At 41.5% G+C, this 21,357-nt stretch overlaps 1 protein-coding gene across 1 annotated transcript; it reads left to right on the forward strand.

The window, feature by feature from the left end:
- The first annotated feature begins 285 nt into the window (after positions 1-285).
- lonp1 (lon peptidase 1, mitochondrial) lies at positions 286-21,195 on the forward strand. The gene is made up of 21 exons (XM_080887814.1): positions 286-870; positions 1,487-1,575; positions 5,799-5,918; positions 6,059-6,227; positions 8,818-8,931; positions 9,058-9,119; positions 9,448-9,577; positions 9,981-10,064; positions 10,156-10,224; positions 11,066-11,217; positions 12,273-12,411; positions 12,517-12,695; positions 14,759-14,846; positions 16,088-16,210; positions 16,289-16,405; positions 16,988-17,128; positions 17,370-17,535; positions 17,615-17,701; positions 17,928-18,055; positions 19,408-19,572; positions 20,106-21,195. The coding sequence occupies exons 1-21, from the start codon at positions 340-342 to the stop codon at positions 20,259-20,261; spliced, it is 3,009 nt and encodes a 1,002-aa protein (XP_080743940.1). The 5' UTR covers positions 286-339; the 3' UTR covers positions 20,262-21,195.
- Positions 21,196-21,357: the final 162 nt, after the last annotated feature.

Below are 21,357 nucleotides of genomic sequence, written 5' to 3' on the forward strand. Positions count from 1 at the left end.
GATAGTGGGAAAACGGGAATTTGTTTGTGTGTCATTTAATTTTTTAACTATTACTTAAATATTTTGGAGTAGTATGAATGCCAGCTGGTGAAGTCTTCAGTCAGTACAAAATCTGTAAAACCTAAAGTTAAAAACCTATGCACTTCATCATTTCCCCCCCCCCCCCCCCCCCCAGAAACCTTAGGGTAGACTAGATAGGAGTCTTTCCTCGGTCGATTCTGGCCCCCGACCTTACGTTTGACACCACTGTTCTAGAATCGTTGCGTGAGCAACACTACGTCATCAATATTGGACGGAAGACGGATCGTCACGTGCAGCCGTAGAAGGCTCCAGATAAACATGGCCACCTGTGTCAAAATGATAGGAGCTGCTAAACAACTGCACAGAAATTCGGCTTTTGTTGCTAAACTACACTGGCCTGGCGTTGTCTCCCGCTTGACCGAGACATCACCACTGAGCCGGCAACAGCCAGCGCGGTTCTACACCAGCATCGGAACCCCACAGAAAACATGCATGTCCCCCACCACAGCACTGACAGCTGGCAGCAGGCTGACCGGCAGACCTCGCCGGTGGATACGTGTCGGGGCCGTTCCACACTTCCAAGACAGTGTCCTCACCCGGAGCTGTGGACCGTATACGCTTCAATGTAGGATGTATGGAAACCGGGCAGGTGCGGGCTTCTCTGGACAGGATGGCGAGGACGGCGCAAGCTCCGGGGGAGAAGAGCCTGGGGGAGACGGCGGAGCACCTTACAACGGGGTTCAGATGACGGCTCTCACCCCCATGATGGTCCCCGAGGTGTTTCCCAATGTGCCTCTGGTTGCCGTTAGCAGGAACCCGGTGTTCCCCCGCTTCATCAAGATAATCGAGGTGAGTCTGATGTAACCTTGCACATTCTGTCCGCTACTTGGTCTGGTTGAAGGGAGGGTGACGCAATCACGCAACAAACTGAGAGTGATTTGACATTTAAACGGTCTTCGGTAAAACTTAGTACACCTTAGGTTATCAGAGGAAGTCCAGTCTTAAACTGAAGAGGCGATAGAGCCTTTTATTTTATTTTTTAGTGGTGGCTCCTAATCTTTGGAACATTTAGTTACAGTCATGTATAGTGTATATGTTTTATAACCTGTAAACTCTGGTTAATTAAGGTTGTTAAAATTGTGCTTCGGAAGTAGAAGTGTGTCTTCATTTCACTTAATGCCACATTACCATTATTATCTCAGTGTCTGTTTAAAACTACACATTTTGAAGAGAACACCATGTGACTGCCACAAAGGTGTGTGAGGAGTGGGTAGAAATGCTGTTGCATAGCACATTGTTTTTTGCTGTTTGTTTTTTCTTTTTTTTTAAATTAAGACTTAGTTTCTCTTCTTTATTTAGTCAATAAAGTAAAATGTCTCACAACCGATAAGGGCATTTTCCAGACAACCCCTGGAAACTACTGTTTATTGTATTCCAGTGTGTGATGTTTCTCTCTTCATGTCAGGTTAAAAACAAAGCACTGATGGAACTGCTGAGGAGGAAGGTGCGTCTGGCTCAGCCATATGCTGGAGTCTTCATGAAGAGAGATGATGCGTAAGTTTGGAAGTCACTTCTCCAGTTGAATTACTGATCACCAGGTTGTTGCATGCCTCAAGATGAATACTGATCTCAGTGGTGTGTTTTTGCTCCATGTGGTTATACAGTCTGAGTGTACTTTACAAATATAATTTATTGTTATACTCAATTAGTTGATGGATTAATCTATAGGATACTAGTTGAGTGGCGTTTTTAGTTTGACATCTGCATCACAGCAGAGGGGTCGGACTGAAGAAGTTACTAAAGCAGCTGTTTTCTTAAAGCATTTTCATAGAATTGCCATCCTTTCAGATGTCAGCACTTCTCCTTTGCCTTGGGGGGGAAACTGAATGCTAATTGATTCACGACGTCATCATTGTGGTATAGACAAATAATACGCAAAGAGCGCTGTAGAGCAACATCAGACTTCAGGCTACAGTATAATGCGGGCCAAGAAAAATAGTGCAGTGATTAATAAGTGAATCATCCAGTGCCAACTCAGACGTCCGTCTGATGGATCCATTAAGCTCACAAAGACATACTGCAATTGCTAACACTATTGCATTCCATTTATCCAACACTCACAGTGAGACCAAAGGCTTTGGGAAATGGTTAACCCTGGTAATTATGTTTCCCAAGCGGCAGTACCTGTACTGTATGCAGCATTGCAGGTGAAATAGAAAGGGATTTCATAGCTGTTAAAAGTTTTGCTTTAAACTTTATTCACATCAGAAGACTGGACTGGCTCAAGACTTTTGCACAGGACTGTGCATCTCACTTATGCTGCAATAGGTGTAGGCTGCTGTAGGGCTGTTCGATATAACGATATATATCGGATGTCGATATGAAAACGTCTATCGTTTCATTTTACGCTATCGTTTGTTTCGTGGTGTCACAAAATAAACTGTTTACGACAATATTTTTTTATTGTTTTGGTGGTCACTGTAGAATTTCTTAAAGTTCTCTCTTTCTCTTATATTTAATATAACCACACTACGGACAGACAAACGACTGTTTTTAACAGTAAAACCATCGCGTGGCTCCGCCGTTGCACCTTCTTATCTAGTGCACGTCTTTTATTTTGACAGCGAATGCGCATCTGCGGACCACTTATGTGCACCCCTGATTATAAGGGACACTGTCGATTTTCAGAAAAATCAAAGGATTGATTTTAAGTGTGCCGTATTTTCCAAAAAACACGGTAATAACGACGGCCCGCGAGCATGCTCTACCAAAAATAGTGCTTTGTTGTGTATCTGATGGACGAAAGCTAAACCAGTTCCACACCACTGAAGTTGCAGCATTTTTACAAACAAATTCATGCGGATACCCTTTTGGTTCATGCGGATACCCATTTGGCGCCAGCTGCGGTCACAAGGCTGGAGCCAAACAAAAACACCCTGATAACGACTGTGTTTAGTCTGTTCCTTCCCATTCCATGCAAGGCCACCTGGGTTGGCTGGAAGACTGTTTATTTAGCCTAGCAGGGCGAAGGACACTGTCTCAGCTGAACTCTGGACACACACACACATACATATACACTGATATGCACACACTCATCCCCCCTCCCTTTCCAAACGCTGTGGACATTTATGTGCTTTTTTGTGCAGAGGAGTTTTTTTGTTTCCTGTTCTCATGCTGTCCTCCGTGGGGGTTTTTTCTGTAACGCTACCGATCTCCGACCTGTATCCCCATGTGATGTCTGTGTTGTGTGTGTAAGGTCGGGGGGGGGGGTCGTCCTATTTCACTGCAGGGCAACCTGCACGTGGCGAATAAAGCCTTGATTGATTGATTGGTTCATCCGTTTCATTCAGCAGTCCACTTTCGCCCTTCTCGTTCTCTGTCGCCGCCATGTGCATATGAAAACAAAGGCACTGCTCATGCGCGTTTTACCCATATTCTATCGTGATATTTCATCTTCTTATCGTTGCCCAACATTATACCGGTATTACCGTGAACGGTATGATATGGCCCAGCCCTACTCTGAACATAAACACAAGCTATGCGATGTCTCTGATGTTTATCTGTTTCTACCTGTGCTGATGCTAGCATGACTAGAGCTAGCCAAGCAGCAGTAAATATGTGAAGCAAGGCAGAAGGATATACTCATAAAATGAACAGAATCATAAGAATATAAGACCACAAGCACTGCATATGTAACAAAGATATGTTGACATCAAATGGTATGTTATTTGAAATCTATATGAAACAATGACACATCTATTTTTTTCCCAATTTTCCAAATTAGTCTGTGATTGGCTTTAGTGTCCCAGAAATCTTATTTATATACAACTAAATATGACTCAGCAAATATGTTTTAAACGAATGATTCCTCACTTGATGACAAATCATCCATTTCCATATCTGCTGAGTCCTAAATTTGATGTCAGTGAGCTTATCAGTGGTTGGTGTTTAAAAAAAAAAAAAAAAAAAAAAAAGCCCCCAAATCCCCTATGAGCAAGCACTTGGCGACAGTGGAGAGGAAAAACTCCCTCTTAATAGGGAGAAACCTCTGACAGAACCGGGCTCAGGAAGGGGTGGCCTTCTGTCTCGACCGAGTGGGGTCCAAATGTTCACTGACAATTTAGTTGTATATAAATGTGATTTTTAGGACATGTTGTTGAGACCAATTAGGTGGAAAGGCGACGCAGCCAGTTCCGCTTCTTCTTCTTCTTCTTCTTACTTGGCGGAATCTCTGGCAGGCTCTTAACTTCAGTCTCGAGTTCAGCCACCTTCACAGTGAGCATTTTCTGTGTGTCTCGTAGTCTTTGCAAAGATTCCTGTACAGACAATGCAGCTGACTCTTCTTTTTCTATCTTCTGTTGTTCTGTGGTGTCTTTTTCTTTCTGAGGCTCCTGCAGAGACATTGCAGTAGATGGCAGTGAGTCCTCTTTTTCCATCTTCTCCTGTTCTCCAGTGTCTTTTTCTTTCAGAGGCTCAGATTTTGACATTTCATTTGCATCGGTGGAATTTTGTTCTTTTTGCTGCTGTGGGATTTTAAGTGAGGAAGCTTTGGCTTCTTTCAGCTCCCACTTAAGAGTCTCTACCTTCAAATCACGAAGGGCCTTGTTGGAGCAGAGCTGGGATTTGAGGTCACTGATTTCTGTGTTGACTGTCTCCTGCTCCTGCCTATGTTTAATGTCCTGTTCTTTGAGTTGATTTTCAGCTGCTAGGAGCTGTTTCTGGAGCATCTCTATCTGCTCTTGTTGATTCCTACATTGGACCTCAAATTCAGCCTCCTTAGAGGACGTCAGGCCTACAGAGTGTGTGTGTGTGTGAAGCCTCCTGCAGGGTAACCATCACCTCATCAAGTTTGACAATTGCTTCACTGTTGCTATTGGGCTTATTACTAGAAGCCTCCTCCAGCTGCTCTATGAGGTCTTTAATCGTTTCCTCAGGATTTCTCTTGTTCTCGTGCATTTGTGCATGAAGGTTGTTCACCTGAAACAGGTGATAAGAAGCCCTCTTGTTAGCAGCTACCATTTTCCAATAAAGGGTGTTCTGATGGCTCTGGGAGACTTCCAGTTGCTGTCTGAGAGCAGCATCTCGTGCCATGGTTTAAACTGGACACTGCCCTGATGGGGTCTAAATCTGGGATTGGGCTGATATTGCCAAGTCTCTCCATTAGGCCCAGGGTTTGGTCTGCTGGGGTTATTCACGTTTCCCTCTCTCTCCATATTTATGTCCTCCTTTGCTTTTGAGATAGTGAGGGATTCAGCTTTTTCCCTTTCAGAAGTGGCTTCAGTGTTTTCTTGCATTTCTTTATTTCTCGGGTTTGTTCCATCACCTATGTTGTTTTGAGCTTCAACAAGAGCGCAGGCATATGCCCGAGTAATTGGTCTTCTTGGTTCTTCAGCCACTTTATGCTTTTTTGTTTTCTTTGGTTTCACCAACATTTCATTTTGAGCTTGTGCCACAGGAGACTTTTCAGGATTTGGTCTTCTGGCTTTTTCAAGCTCATTTTTTGGTCTTTGCAAGATTGTTATTTTTGGTGTGATGACCATTTCGGTTTGTGCTTCTGCCATCGTAGATGCTTCAGCGTTTGCGGCTGCGTTTCTCTGCGTCTGCCTTACCTTTGATTTAACAACCAGGTTGTTTTGTGTTTCTGCAGTCTAGGTGACTGACTGACCAATTTATCCACCTGATAAAAGCATTGTTTCATTTTCCTGGACAAGTCCATTTAAGAGACCTGCTCTCTGTCTGGTGTTTTGATAGTAAACATGTCTTTCTGTCTGTTGCAGTAACGAGTCGGATGTAGTGGAGTCTATAGATGCCATCTACACCACAGGAACCTTTGTTCAGATTCATGAGATGCAGGACTTGGGAGACAAGCTGAGGATGATTGTCATGGGACACCGCAGGTTAGATGTACTGCTATTACTGGTGGGTGAGAAATTTTAGGTTAAAGGGCATAGGGATTGGTTTCATTAGAACTCTGGAGACAGTGCTCTCACTTATGAGTATGTATGTTATTTCTTCTGTATATCATCTGGGCTGTAAGGATCCGGATCACAAAACAGCTGCAGGTGGAGCCTGAAGAGGAAATAGCTTCAACTGTGTCAGAGTTGGAGTCTGAGCCAGAGTCCCACCAGAAACCTACACAAAGACGCAAAACCAAACGCAGCCGCAAGGACCATCTCAGTTCTCTGCCAGAGCAGCTTGAGGACAAGGTGAGAAACAGGAGCCTAATATCACATATGCCTTCTATGCACGCAGTCGAGAGAAGGACACAAAGATTCATTTCACCACAGCGTTCATTTTCTTTTGGACCTCTTCTTAAGTTGTCTCGGCTTTAAATTAACTGCCAGTGGTGCAACGGATCACGGTTGAAGTTTTCTGAAATCCGAACGGATCCCACTCCACTTTTTAAGTCTGCTGGTCCTTAACTTTGGGAGAAGCAACCTGTCACTGAACAGACTCCTCTGGTTGTTTATGGCCGTGTGCAGAGGATGCCCAGCATGGTCCATAATGTCCATATTGCACCTTAATTTGTTTTTATATAAGTGAGTGGAATGAGTCTTCAGTTGAATGTTTTTTAATAGGCAAAAATACTTAAATAAGTAAATGGCGAGTCGAATTTTTGTTTTTGCTGATCCGAAAATTGATCCGATCCGTGACTTAAAACCGCGATCCTGTGAGATTTTTGATCCGTTGCACCACTATCAACTGTATGCGGTGGTCCAAGGGGGCGTGCTTTTACATAAAGTTATGTGTAAGCAAAACAGTACAAAGAAAAAGTCATTAACAGGAACGCCTGAGGTTAAACCAACACAGTCGCATTGTTTAGGCAATGCTTCCTTGCACATGCCTAACTGCAGGAAACTTCAAGGTAACCACATATAGACTAAACCAGCATCGTTTCTAAGCACAGGGTTCACAAGCACACTAAACCTGCTATAAAAAAGCATGGCAGGTTTGATCAGATTTCCCCCAAATGTATATAATCACAGTGTAAGGCGTTTTCACATTGCCGTGTTGCTTGTGTCGTAGGTGTCGCTTGACGATTTTCACACACCCTGCGTCGTGAGACACAATCTTTGTGTCCCGTCGGTCGGTTGTGCACATCTTGAGCCGGGTTGAAGATACAACTGTACGGTTATGGTTTAGCTCCATTTTAATATTAATCCTGAACAGAAGCTCAGAGACATACACAGAGGAAGATGTTGGAGCAGTTTGAAATCGGTGCTTATGATTTAATCACACTCTAGATCTTGTTGTAACATATGATATAGAAACTGAACATTGTAAGAGTTTCTTGAAAACCCCTTTCTTGTCTGATCATTTCCTAATAACATTTCAATTTAAAATAATTGATCACACAGCAGTGAGGAGTAGAGTTCATTACAGTAGATGTCTTTCTGAACCTGCTGTAACTAAGTTTAAGGATATAATCCACCCGCTGTTATCATCTTGCCCTGGAACAACACAGAGCAGAGCAGCTACCTGAACACTACTGCAAGAGAGGTTGATTATCTTGTTTATAATTTTAACTCCTCACTACGTACGACTCTGGATACTGTAGCTCCTGTGAACAATAGAGCCTCAAATCTGACGTACTTGACTCTCTGGTATAACTCTCATACACGCACCTTAAAGTAGGTAGCTCGTAAGCTGGAGAGGAAATGGCATATCGCAAACTTAGAAGATCATCATTTGGAAATAGTTTGCAGCTTTATAAGAAAGCCCTCCATAAAGCCAGAACATCTTACTATTCTTCACTAATTGAGGAAAATAAGAACAACCCCAGGTTTCTCTTCAGCACTGTAGCCAGGCTGACAAAAAGTCAGAGTGCTGTTTTAGCCAAACATCCCTTTAACGTTAACTAGTAATGACTTCATGAACTTCTTCACAAAAAAATTAACCTTTAGAGAAAAAATTACTCATATTAATCATCTCACAGACATAACATTATGTACAGTTGCTTTCTGTTCCACTGGTATGTATTTAGACTCTTTTTCTCCAATTGATCTTCTTTCTGAGTTAACTAATGACTTCCTCCAAACCATCAACGTGTCTTTTAGACCCCATTCCTACAAAACTGCTCAAAGAAGTCCTGCCATTAATTAATGCTTCAATCTTAAATATGATCAACCTATCTCTAACAATCGGCTATGTGTCACAGGCCTTCAAGCTGGCTGTAGTTAAACCTTTACTTAAAAAGCCATGTCTTGACCCAGCAGTCTTAGCCAATTATAGGCCAATCTTCCTTTTATCTCAAAAGTCCTTGAAAGAGTAGTTGCTGAACAGCTAACAGATCATCTGTGGAGGAATGGCTTATTTGAAGAGTTTCAGTCAGGTTTCAGAGCTCATCACAGAAACAGCTTTAGTGACGTTACAAATGATCTTCTTATGTCCTCTGACAGTGGACTCATGTCTGTGCTTGTCCTGCTAGACAGTTTTATCTGAGTGGCGACACCTATTGTTTAACAGAATACTGCAGCGACTTCTTGCTTCTTAACTGGGGGTATAAATCACTGCATCTGTGTGATGATGATGCGGCGGTGCATGAAGCAACCACAGCGGAGGGTACATTGGCAGCTTAAGTAAATAAAAAAAAAAGAAGAAGTTCCTTTTATAGAAGTGTGTAAGCTTTCAACATGACCTACATTTGTTAAGGATGGTTTGAAACTATTTGGCTCAGTCAGTGTCCACCAAGCTGTGCATCTTGGTTTTGATAATGTGTCATTAGTGATGGGTATAGTAATATTTATAGTTTACAGTTCTTTCCACATTGATAGTAATTATTTTTGTTCTATTCAGATATCAGAGGCAGACCTGAGTCCAGAGCTTCAACCTTTGCCCTCCTCCAACATCCTGATGGTCGAAGTGGACAATGTTCAGCATGAACAGTTCACCGTCACCGAGGAGGTCAAGGTACAGAAAACGCATCAAAGTAGCGCGTTATTACATCATCTTCAATCAAGTGATTAAAAAAAAAAAAAAAATTAAACTGTTTGTCATTCTTTAACACACACGTCTGTAATGTCATGTGTTCTACAGGCGCTGACAGCAGAGATAGTAAAGACCATCAGAGACATCATTGCACTTAACCCCCTCTACAGGTCAGTTCTACCATTTCAGTTTTATCATATGCAATCTGTAAACTTTCATTTTACTTTACTTTTTTACTTTATACTGCTTGTAGTTTCAGGTTTCCATTCTATAAACCTAGTAAGGGTGTTCAACATCTTAAAGCAATTTCCAGGCAATCTGTGCTCGGTGCACCTTTTCAGCTGATGCTGAATTAGGCTGTTTTCTAATTTGCCAATGAAAACACTTTAAAGTCAGATGTTTATATTAGTACCAGGCTGTCGGGATGAAAACAAAATCCAACTGTAGTATTGATGAAAGGGACGTTTTCTGAAATGTGCTTGTTTGTGTGTGAACCAGAGAGTCGGTCCTTCAGATGATGCAGGCTGGTCAGCGTGTGGTTGATAACCCCATCTATCTCAGCGATATGGGAGCAGCTCTGACGGGAGCTGAATCGCATGAACTACAAGACGTCCTGGAGGAGACTAATGTGAGCAGTCTGCCTGCTTATAGACCTTTATGACACTCAGTGTGTGAGCATTTTCCAGAGCAACCAGTGATGTGCTAACTCGTGACTCCTTTTCTTATCCTAAAACTTGTTTTTTGATACACTAATAGTGTCCAGTTGATTTTCAACTCTGAGTGGAGTGTCTTTATTTGATTCTAATACCCTCGTTTATGCGTGTGTACAGACTTATTAAGAAACGCTTTTCTCATACAAAATAATAATAAATCAAGAAAGCAGCGTTTTTTGTTTTTTTGTTACTGAGAGATTACTACAGAAACGTCATCTCCAACTCTGCTGTTCTATTTCATGAAATCAGTGTTGCAGAGTTCTGTTCATTAAAAGTTTTGTGTGCAGTTCATTGAGTCCTGTTTCTGTGTCCATGCAGATCCCGAAACGTCTCTACAAGGCTCTGTCTTTACTCAAGAAGGAGTACGAGCTGAGTAAGCTACAGCAGCGCTTGGGTCGTGAGGTCAGACGTCATCATAATGTTGAAGTATTAAATAACTTCTGCTTAGGTTGTTACCCTTGGCCATTCATCCGTGTCTCTTCTATGTTCTCAGGTGGAAGAGAAGATCAAACAGACCCATAGGAAGTACCTGCTGCAGGAGCAGCTCAAGATCATTAAGAAGGTACACCAGACTAATCTGTGACAGACCACCTCTGTCTTCCCTTTGCCTGACAGACCCAAAGTCATTCAGGAGAAACACTTGGGCTCTCAAAAACTCTGGGGACTTTCAGCAGTCAACTGTCAGCATACTGTTAAGACACGTCTTACAAGCCAATAGTCTCAATCCGGCACAGCTGACACCTAAAGCACCTTTTCCGTTAGTACCTACTCCGATCGACTCGCCACGATTCAACTTAGATCGACCGGTTTTCTTTTACAAACAGTGCTATCTGACACACATGTCGTCAGAGCGTCCCGCGAGGTAATTAGTATGCGACACAAATGCTACAACAAAGGTGGACGTTGAGGCAAGAATATACCTGCAGCTCGGTCTGTGGCATTTTGTAATTCTCTGGGATCATGGCGATGTTTTTGTAGCCATTTCTTGTTTTCAGGTTTCAAAAATGGCAGATTTGATTTTTGGGAACTCATCAAATGATCAGCCATGTAGTGGCATGTAGTCGTCTGACGTCACATTTTAGCACCTGCTCGTATCGCTTGGAACCCCGGGCGAGCAGGTACTAAAAAAGTACCAGGTACTACAGCATGACGTAATTGAAAACTGACTGGATACTACATCAAATCACCTGTCTGGTGTACTTTGAACCATATTTTCCATTTATATGCTTTTGGTATTGTTCTCTTGGCAGGTGCATACACAGTTTCAGATTTAAATGCATAATTTTATCTTTATCATAGGCAAAGAAAATGTGAGCTGCACTCAGAGTACAGTAGGAGCATGCGCCGTGGATGCAGGTGTGTGAAGATGTGGCTCATAAAATATTCTGTGTTTTTGTCATTAGGAGCTGGGTCTGGAAAAGGAGGACAAAGATGCTATTGAGGAGAAGTTTCGTGAAAGACTGAAAGATAGGATGGTCCCTCAGCATATAATGGATGTGATCAACGAAGAACTCAACAAGCTGGGTCTTCTGGACAACCATTCATCAGAGTTCAAGTTAGTCGTCTTGTTTTAGTCTTCAAAGGCCTTTGAACCACAATACCACTTTACACTAAAAAAAAACAGGAGTCAACTTGAAAACTACTAAACAGAATAGAGGGAAATGTAGTTTATGTAGTTATGCTATTGGAAAATAGAACAGAGGAAGAGGAAGCAGAGTTTGGCTAAGGATACTTTAACACGTGTTATCTGAACCCCTCTTTGCTCCATGGTGCGTGTGCGCGATTGCATTGGTATTTGCACTTATGCAGTATCTAACGAACCCAATCACTAAAACAGTCTCCTGGCTAACACGTTACCTTGGAGACTTGGGTCGCGCACCCTCACTTCCTTTTATCGCTCCATTTTCTAACAAAATGAGGCATCTTTGCTTTTTAGCTGCAGTTTTATAGAAACATCAGGTAGGTGTGATGTGTTTTGCATTTTATTTGATGTAGTTCTGCTCCCACCATATTTCGTGCACTCCAGCTGTGTGTCACACCACTCTTATACATTACTGGTGTATAAAAGACGTCACGAAGCGAACACCTGTGTGTCTCCAGTCACAGCTCCCCTGGCAGCCTCCTTTCTCCTTGGTCCTCTTTCTCTTTGAGTTTAAATGAAGTAAATGAGTCGAGACAGTATGACGAGCTTACGTAAAGAGAGACAAAGGAGAGAAGAACAAAATAAAGAAACGAGAACATTTATGAGAAAGGAAATCTCAGTTAGGGCAGCAGCTATTGATTATTTTAGTAACTGAGTAATCTCTCGATTAGTCCATCGATCAATTGAGTAATTAGATAAAAACAATAAATATTCAAAAGAGAAAAACCACAGGTCTTTCAGAATGAACTGTTTATTTCCATTTTAGGTATTACAATGTTTTAAAGTTTGGCTGCATACGGCATCTGTTAAAAATAACTTAATGGGCTTAATGTTGTCAAACGTTTTATTCATATGCTGCTCATAACTACGTCTCCGTGTAGCAAAGCTCCATCTGTTTTAACATTGGCTGTCCATCTGCTTGTTTTATTGACTATTTGCAATAATCAGGAATCTACTGTTTGTTTCAGTGTAACCCGCAACTATCTAGACTGGCTGACCAGCATGCCCTGGGGTACCAACAGTGAAGAGAACTTGTTACTGGACAGAGCGAAAGAAGTCCTGGAAGAAGACCATTATGGAATGGATGATGTTAAGAAACGCATACTGGTACGCACACACACTCTAATACTCTGTATTTGATACATCAGATATATCCACACCCACAGAACAGTGGATCCTTTTTTATAGAAATGAACATCTTTCTTTTTACAGGAATTTATAGCAGTGAGCCAGCTTCGTGGCACCACCCAGGGGAAGATCTTGTGTTTCTACGGTCCTCCAGGTGTAGGAAAGACCTCCATCGCCCGCTCGATAGCCAGAGCTCTCAACAGAGAATACTTCAGGTTCAGCGTGGGAGGCATGACAGATGTGGCTGAGATCAAGGGGCACAGGTATGATCTGTGCTACTGTTATTTCTGAGAGACCTTATCCTGGATTACATTGTCAGTATCATGTGCAGAGAAGGTGGCATCCTGCACAAGGGCAGATAATGGTAGAATTAAATGTGATGGACTATGATGGGATGCAAATCAAGATCAAAAAAGGCAACTGTGCACACATCCAAGCAACAAAAAACTTGGAGTGCTGTGGATTGAGTCGTTTAGTTGTTTTAATTGGCCAGTATTAGTGTATTCTTCACCAAAATTTGTAATCATGGTGGATTTTTTTATGTCACTACTAACTATGGAATGAAAAATGATAGGGCGGCGCTTTGCTAGTAACTTTAACTTTAACGTTCTCTGCTTTCCTGCTGACATGAGGGATGGCACTGATGAACAGGTATGAATGGTAGAGTTAGAGCTGGGCGATAGAACGATAACGATATGTATCGCGATATAACTATTACTCGATAGAGAAATTAAGCTATCGCGATAGACCTCGCCGCTCTTGTCCTCAAAAAAAAAAAAAAAAAAAAAAGGTCAGCCAATCCGAATTAAGTAGCGCAGAGCCGAACCAATCACAGCCGCAGCGTCACGTCGCGTGACTTGTTACGTACAGCACAAGTGCCAAGCCGCACGTGTGTTTGTTTGGGAAGCAGCCAGCGGGTAATGGAGGAAATGAGTGCGCCGACTAGAAAAATCAACCGAGCGTGACCGAAGAGAAAACAGATGATGGTTCCAATGCCGGAGAGATTGTCGAACGGAAGAGCCATAGAAGTTCCATAGTGTGAAGGTATTTCGGCTATTTCAAGTCTGACAAAAATAGAGTAGCGTGCACTGTAAATTGTGCCGAAAGCAAGTCTGGAAATACAATAAACTGGTGCATGCGTGACACTGTGCGCCACGTTATTGTTTCGGTGAAATGAATTTCTACAATACTGTTACTGTTAATTCTACTCTCTGCAGTGTTTAAATGCTTACATATACACACAGTTACTGTCCGTCCACACATACGACTCGGTTCTGCTTCTATGCCCCAGCTTTGTTTACTTTTTCCCACCGAGGCTTCTAGACTTCTGATTGGCCAACATTTAGGCACGGTTAGGAATCTAGCGCCACCTGCTGCTTTGGCATGTTCATAGCAGCGTTTTCCTTCATTTCTGCCTTTATGTGTGGACGGGATTATTTTTTTTAAAACGAAAACGGAAAATCTCCGTTTTCAAAAATACCCGTGTACGTGTGGACGTAGCCTCAGTCTCTGACTGGAAGCGCTAATTCGTCATTCGGCTTTTGTCAGACTAAAGTAACTGTTAAAACTGTTTGAAAAGCTCAGCTATACAACAAGGAGAGATTGAGAATTTCCTTTTAGTTCTCAGTTTATTTGATATTGACAAAAGTTAGTCAGTTTTGTCTGTTCTTCTGTAAAACAAACTAAGATTTATTTTTAGAATTAATATTTTGTTTCTAAGTGGAATTGACAATTTAGTCTGTTTCGTTTGTTCTGTTTTGAAACTTAAACGCTTTAGCGGCTGCCTTTTGTGTAGTTTGCAATATTTGCCTTTATTTATCTGAAAAAGTCTCATGTTCCTTAAGTACATCTACCCTGTTGAACTTATTATGGGAAATAAATATTTAAATAAAAACAAGCTGCTGATTATTTCACATTTTACTTGTGAGCAACGGCACATTTAAATCTTACAAATATAGTTATTTGGCTTATATCGTGATAGATATCGTTATCGCCTGAAATGAAAAAAACATATCGTGATATGAAAAAATCTCATATCGCCCAGCTCTAGGTAGAGTAATAACTTATTGGCTGCTTGACTTTATAAAGGAAAAGTGAAATCTTCCCTGAATTAGATTTGGCTGGATGCCGCTTTCAGGTTGCCTCTCTGTGCGTCTCTGAACCAGTTTAAGACCTTCTGTAATTGTAGATCTCTTACGGATTAATGGAAACATCCACAGTGTGTCCTGGTCTTCTCCTCTGTGTCCAAATGGCAACAATTCAACTTTCATTTTGAGGAAGACGATACAAATCACTCACTGTAAAAATTGCATGTGTGTGTATCCAGACGGACATATGTCGGAGCAATGCCGGGAAAGATAATTCAGTGTCTGAAGAAAACCAAAACGGAAAATCCTCTGGTGCTGATAGATGAGGTGAGTGTTGTGATGATGCTCTTGTAGTTGTCTGTTGATTTCAGCATAACGTAACCAAAGCAACATTAATATGAAGGCCATCTGTTCATGTGTGATTTTTGTGCTGATACGATGTTTTAGCTTCACTTTGATAAACGGATATTTTTGCTTCATATAATCTGGCACTGAATGACATCTATAACTATAACGTTCTGTAGTATATTGTTCGTGGCAGTGCTAAAATCATGCACTCTATATCAAAAAATGCCCAGTCAGTAAAAGGAGAAACTGTCAAATTAATTTAAAGCCACTGAGTTGTTTTGCTGACAGCAGTTTGAGAGATCTGTTCAGGGACCATCAGTAAGTCAAACAGCAGTGTGATAGTTTATAGGCTGGGTAAAGTAGAAGCTCAGGCTTCATACTGCTCTGCTCTGTCATATTTTTTACTTTTTTTTTTTTTCACTTTGCTGAGCTGATACAGTATCACGTCCTGTTCCTGCTACAACACACGTTGGGGGATAGTTTATCTGTGTAGCCCATTTAATTAACGTAACTTTAGACAGGTGTTTCATAGTGCAATCATAAAGTTTTATCTCACATAGGAGGTCATCTGATTGTTGGGGTTCTCTCTTTTTTCGGTATTAAACTAGCCTTTTTACCTTACAATGTAAAGTGCGTTGAGGCGACAGTTGTTGTGATTTGGTGCTATAGAAATAAAACTGATTGTTTTTAACCCACGCAGACATTAGGATAATGCACATAGAAGTGTCCTGCCCAGATGATGCGTTCAAACCCCGGCCATCTTGCTGTGAGGCAACAGTGCGTCCCTGTTCTGGCTCAGCCAAAGGCTTTCCAAGGAGATTTTAGAGCAATTCTTTAATTATTACATCCTATTAAGTAAAAAAGGGATTAACTAGTTTTTCAGCACTGTTCTAAAACAATATTTGTCTAATTATAACAATATTACACCAAAGACAGAAAGCAGTCCTACATATTTAGAAAATATTTAATATGCACATAGGACATATCCTGGTCAAAATTTACTCCAAATTCCTCTTGCCATCCAAATATCTGGTTATACAGCATGTTTCAAATGATTATTTTCATGGATCCAAACTGTCAGGCCAGGTCTGCAAGTGAACCTTGTGCACTGATTTTGTGATCTAACCGGTTGGCATGGAGTTGTTGGTTTCCAAGTTTCATCAATAGTTATATAACTGGTATAAAATGATGTGATGATGTTCATACCGTGTCATTACCAGGTTGATAAGATGGGTCGTGGTTACCAGGGCGATCCATCCTCTGCTCTGCTGGAGCTCCTGGACCCTGAGCAGAATGCCAACTTTCTTGATCACTACCTGGATGTTCCTGTCGATTTGTCAAAGGTAGGTACTGTGTAACGAGTGCTCCACAGCTCCTCATAATATGTGGTTTTAATGTGCACCGTCTCTCCTCCTGTAAAGGTTTTGTTTATTTGCACGGCTAATGTGATAGACACCATCCCAGAGCCACTCAGGGATAGAATGGAGATGATCAACGTTTCTGGATATGTGGCTCAGGAGAAACTGGCTATTGCTGAGGTAAAATCTGCAAATGCGGGTTACACGTTACAATGTCTGTAAAGCTCTGTTAAGGGATGAACACAGTTTGTTTAAATATATTACCACAGTGGGTGTTTTCATTGTGGTGGTGTAATAACGGCGAAGGTGACAGAATATGATGTGAACTTTTAATCTTCTTTAAACCATTCCACAAGCTCTTGCTCCCAGTGTAGTGCCAGTTACTTCAGTTCAGTTTGATTTAATTTAACTATTTTAATCACCATCAGAATAGAAATGTTTAGGATAAATATGATCACTCAGAATTAATTAAAGAGCTAGCCCAGTGTAGCTTAATATTTAGGGGAAATCTCAATATTTGGGCTTTGCATCCCATGTATTGTAAACTTGAAATAATGATTTTGACACAAGGTTTCTGCCCTTGGCCGCCGCCCAGCATAGACAGTGCACCCGACCCTACAGCACCTCCTGCGGGTAGTGGACACGTCCTTTAATAAGTGGAAGAGATGGATGGATGGGCGGGCATTGCATATTAGCGTTTTCTTTTCTTTTGGCTCAACCTCAGAGTATTTTTTTTGTTTGTTTTTTCATTTCTGTGTGTAGCGTTACTTGGTGCCACAGCTGCGCTCACTCTGTGGTCTGACAGAGGAGAAGGCTTCAATCTCATCTGATGCTCTCAGTCTGCTCATCAAGCAGTACTGTAGGGAGTCTGGAGTCAGGAACCTGCAGAAACAAGTTGAAAAGGTAAAATATTGTAAAAGTGCACTCAGAAAACAACATTCTGCTTGTAACAGAAGCTAAAGACTTCTTTGCTGGGAGTAGTGGTATGAATATAATGTGTGTATGTAGTTGCTGGTTCTTTGTGACAAAAACATCCTTTTTCATTTTAATAGCAATTGTGCCAAAAATGATTTTTTTTTTCTGTGTCATCCTTTTTTTTAATCTATTATTTATCTCCTTATTGTTCTTCGTTTATTGCCCACAGGTTTTCCGTAAGGTGGCGTTCTGTATTGTGAATGGTGAACAAACCGGAGTGATGGTCACTCCTGAAAACCTGCAGGAGTTTGTGGGTAAACCTATTTTCACAGTTGATCGGATGTATGATGTCACTCCACCGGGAGTGGTTATGGGGCTGGCTTGGACCGCAATGGGTGAGAAAGAGAGACACACACGCACACACAGCACCAGCAAAAGTTACCTGTACTGAGTGTGCATTTATCTCCTGTGCAGGAGGATCGACGCTGTTCATCGAGACTTCACTCCGCCGGCCTCCAGGAGGAGCGGACTCTAAAGGAGAGGGCTCATTGGAGGTCACAGGTCTGTCAGGAGTTTCCCATCTTGCGCCACCGCATTGAAAACAGTGTGTGGGTGTAGGAAAAAACATTCTTCCCTCAGTTAGTCCTTTACAAACGTAATCTGAGCTTTGTGTATTGGTCATAGGAGAAACAGAGTTAGAAAGTCTTCAAACCATTTCAGAGGTTTTAAAAACATGATCCTTAACAAATGCAGGTAAACTGATACTAAAGATGTGGCTCTCCTGCAGGTCAGCTGGGTGATGTTATGAAGGAAAGTGCGAAGATCGCTTCAACCTTCGCCAGAGCATTCCTTATGACTCAGGAACCGGAGAATCACTTCCTCATCAACTCCCACCTGCATCTGCACGTCCCTGAGGCAACCATTTATTTCATTTCAGTTCCATTTTATTTTAAATTTTATAAAGCGCCAAATCACAACAGTTGTCTCAAGGGGTTTTATATTGTAAGGTAAAGACCCTACAACACTGCAGAGAAAAGCCCAACAATAAGGTGGTGCGGTATGACCAAGTATTTTGATGACAGTGGGAGGAAGAAAAGCCTTTTAATGGGAAGAAACCTTGAGCAGAGCCAGGCTCAGAGGGGGAGGCCGTCTGCCACAACCAATTAGGTTAGACTGACTGACTGAGTGCATCATGAGAATCCAGCAGCAGCCTACACCTATTGCAGGATTCAGGGTCACCTAATCCAGCCCTAACTATATGCTTTAGCAAAAAGGAAAGTCTGAAGTCTAATCTTAAAAGTAGAGATGGTGTCTGTCTCCTGAATCCTGACTGGGAAGAGAGAACAGGTGCACAGGCGACCTCCAGACTCACAAACAACTTCTTCCCCTGGGCCATTCGGACTGTTAACAAACACTGCCCACCCTACACTCCGCTCCTACCCACCCACCTCACCAATCTGATCATGGTCTGAGTAACCTTCATCACTAAGGTCACTCACACACAGACTCTATACTCAGACCAAGTCCTTTTCCACTGCTTCCAAGCACTTTGTTCTCCAATTTGTGGTCGTCTATTGTTTGTATGCATTTCTCCTGCTTGTTATTTATTCCTCCTGTCTACCATTTATATTTTATTCCCACACAGTTGGCATGCAGCACCCATAATTTCGTTGTACATGTACGATGACAATAAAGGGCTATTCTATTCTATTCTATTCGAGGGGGCTGAAGCTGAAGGCTCTGCCTCCAATTCTATTTTTAAATACTCTAGGAACAACAAGTAAGCCTGCAGTCTGAGAGTAATGTGCTCTAATGGGGTGATATAAGATAAGATAACCTTTATTAGTCCCACACGTGGGAAATTTGTTTTGTCACAGCAGGAAGTGGACAGTGCAAAAGTTATGGGGCAAAAATTAGAATACAATAAGAATAAATACAGTACACAACTATACAGAATAAAATAAAATAAAATATCTTATCTGATATGGTACTATGAGGTCATTAAGATAAGATGGGGCCTGATTATTTAAAATAAAATAATAATATAAAGCAACTAATTAATTAGTTCTAACTTCTGTTAGTGTCAGTTAAAAGCCTTGCTGCAGCAAGAAAGATAAAAGCTATAAGGGACTTTTTAGCCTACAGCCTACAATAATAATGTAATGAATGCATGAACCAGAAATATCCTGCTGATGCTTCTTGCGATAATGGTAGAACTGAACTGTGGCTGGCAGTGCTCATTCCTGTCTATTTTCACTTGTTTCTAGGGGGCAACTCCAAAAGATGGACCAAGCGCTGGTTGCACTATTGTCACAGCACTCTTGTCCCTGGCAATCAACAAGCCCGTGCGTCAGAATGTAGCCATGACTGGTGAGGTGTCTCTGATGGGCAAAATACTACCAGTAGGAGGGATCAAAGAGAAGACTATTGCTGTATGTACAACAAATATTCTTTGCTCATTTCTTTAACATGGATATCGTTCATTAACTAACAGCTAAAGTAATTGATGCTCACAAAACAGCTTCATGAAGGATTTTGAGGTCAGTACAGCTCCCATTTCAGCAACTCTGAAGAGGTATCATAAATGTTAACATGGCCAGCACACATATTAATGTTAGCTGTTTAAAGAGTAGCTATTGCTCGATAGCTACATTAGCCATATACTAGCAGGTCATGTCTGTGGCTAACAATAATGAAACAGTTGCATTATTGTGGCAGCTGAGCAACAAGTTTTATCCATTCTGCCAGACTGTAATAAAGTGTGTTCATTTAACAGAATAACACAATTATTTGTGTTGAATAAGTGTTGAAATGTAGCTTACACTAGCCCAGGACAAGTCACCAGAAGCGTGTGTGTGTGTGTGTGTGTTAGCTGTCTGTCATGTGAACAAAAAATTATGATTACTTTCAGAGAAATCACTTGGAATCACTTTTAGTTAACTTTGGTCGTTGGCTCCTCTGTCAGGCTCGTCGTGCTGGTGTGACCTGTATCATCCTTCCAGTTGAGAACAAGAAAGATTTCTCGGACCTGCCAGACTACATCACTCAGGGCTTGGAGGTCCACTTTGTGGATCACTACAGTCAAATCTACCCCATCGTCTTTCCACAGAACGAGTCTTAGCCTGTTTTCAACTATAGCACCTGACCAAGATTGATGGCACTTGACAACTCGGTACCTATTTATTACCCAACAGCAATAGCGGTGTCATTCTCGTCGTACATGGTGAAATCAACTTGTTACTTTTTGACTGAATGGACTCTGAGGTCCTGTTATAGAGACTTGGCACTACATCATCTGTTGCAGTATCACAGTGGAGCAGCAGCCTTGTTGGTCACTCGCACATGATCCTGTTTTGGTTACCATAGAAGCCTTTACTGTGTGGGTACAGCTGTGACGGAGACAACAACACTGAACTGAAATGTGCCAAATATGGACACGGAAAGTCAAATGGTGACGGTGACACGTGACCATGTCACTGATTAGCAGAAGTCAGATTGAGGACTTTGCTGCCAGGCAGCTTGTTCATCCAGGTCTGTGGATGGACTCTTTCATAGATTTTGTGCATTTGTAGTATACCAGATGTCAGGATGATGATGTTGAAATCAACAATAAACAGACATAACTGAATGCTGTTGCCTGTTCTAGCCCACCTCTGACTGTGTGAGGGCATTTTAATGGTTTGATTAAGTTAAATAGACTGGAATTTATAAACCACTTTTGTACTCTTGGTGAGCAATTAAAGTGCTTGTTTCAACTTTATAATTTTAAAAAAGGAAGTATGTAATTAGATGAAAATGACAACAAATGATCCAAAAGTGTTGCAAACAGTCAAGTTTGAATCAGACATGATGAGAAAGATAAACGGAGTGTAAAAAAACTTTGATCACTCAGATTAATGCTATATAGATGCCAGAGCATTCCAAAGAATGAAGTGTTCTACTTTCAACTCGCGCAGCTTTTCTGCACCAAAGCTACTTCCTTCTTTTGCATTTTTAATAAAGTTAAAAACCCATCAAATAATGACTTAAAGTAAGTTTCAAAGTAACTTTTTTTTCTTTTTAAATTTCTGCTATATGACTGTCATAGACCTATGCAGTGTTGTAGCAAAAAAGGTGGCTACGAAGGTCTATTGTGATTCTATTATTGGAATTGAATTGAGCCCATACACAGTTAGCACAGTGTCAGAGTACATCTCAAATACAACAGTTCACCACAA

Source organism: Rhamphochromis sp. 'chilingali', assembly GCF_963969265.1.
Source record: "Rhamphochromis sp. 'chilingali' genome assembly, chromosome: 7".
NCBI lineage: Eukaryota > Metazoa > Chordata > Actinopteri > Cichliformes > Cichlidae > Rhamphochromis > Rhamphochromis sp. 'chilingali'.

Bases quoted from the DNA above. Each gene is read 5' to 3' on its own strand.
- lonp1 (XM_080887814.1), top strand. From the start codon at position 340: ATGGCCACCTGTGTCAAAATGATAGGAGCTGCTAAACAACTGCACAGA. The intron at 871-1,486 runs GTGAGTCTGATG...TCTTCATGTCAG, and splicing joins GCTTCATCAAGATAATCGAG to GTTAAAAACAAAGCACTGAT. The intron at 14,847-16,087 runs GTGAGTGTTGTG...TGTCATTACCAG, and splicing joins CTCTGGTGCTGATAGATGAG to GTTGATAAGATGGGTCGTGG.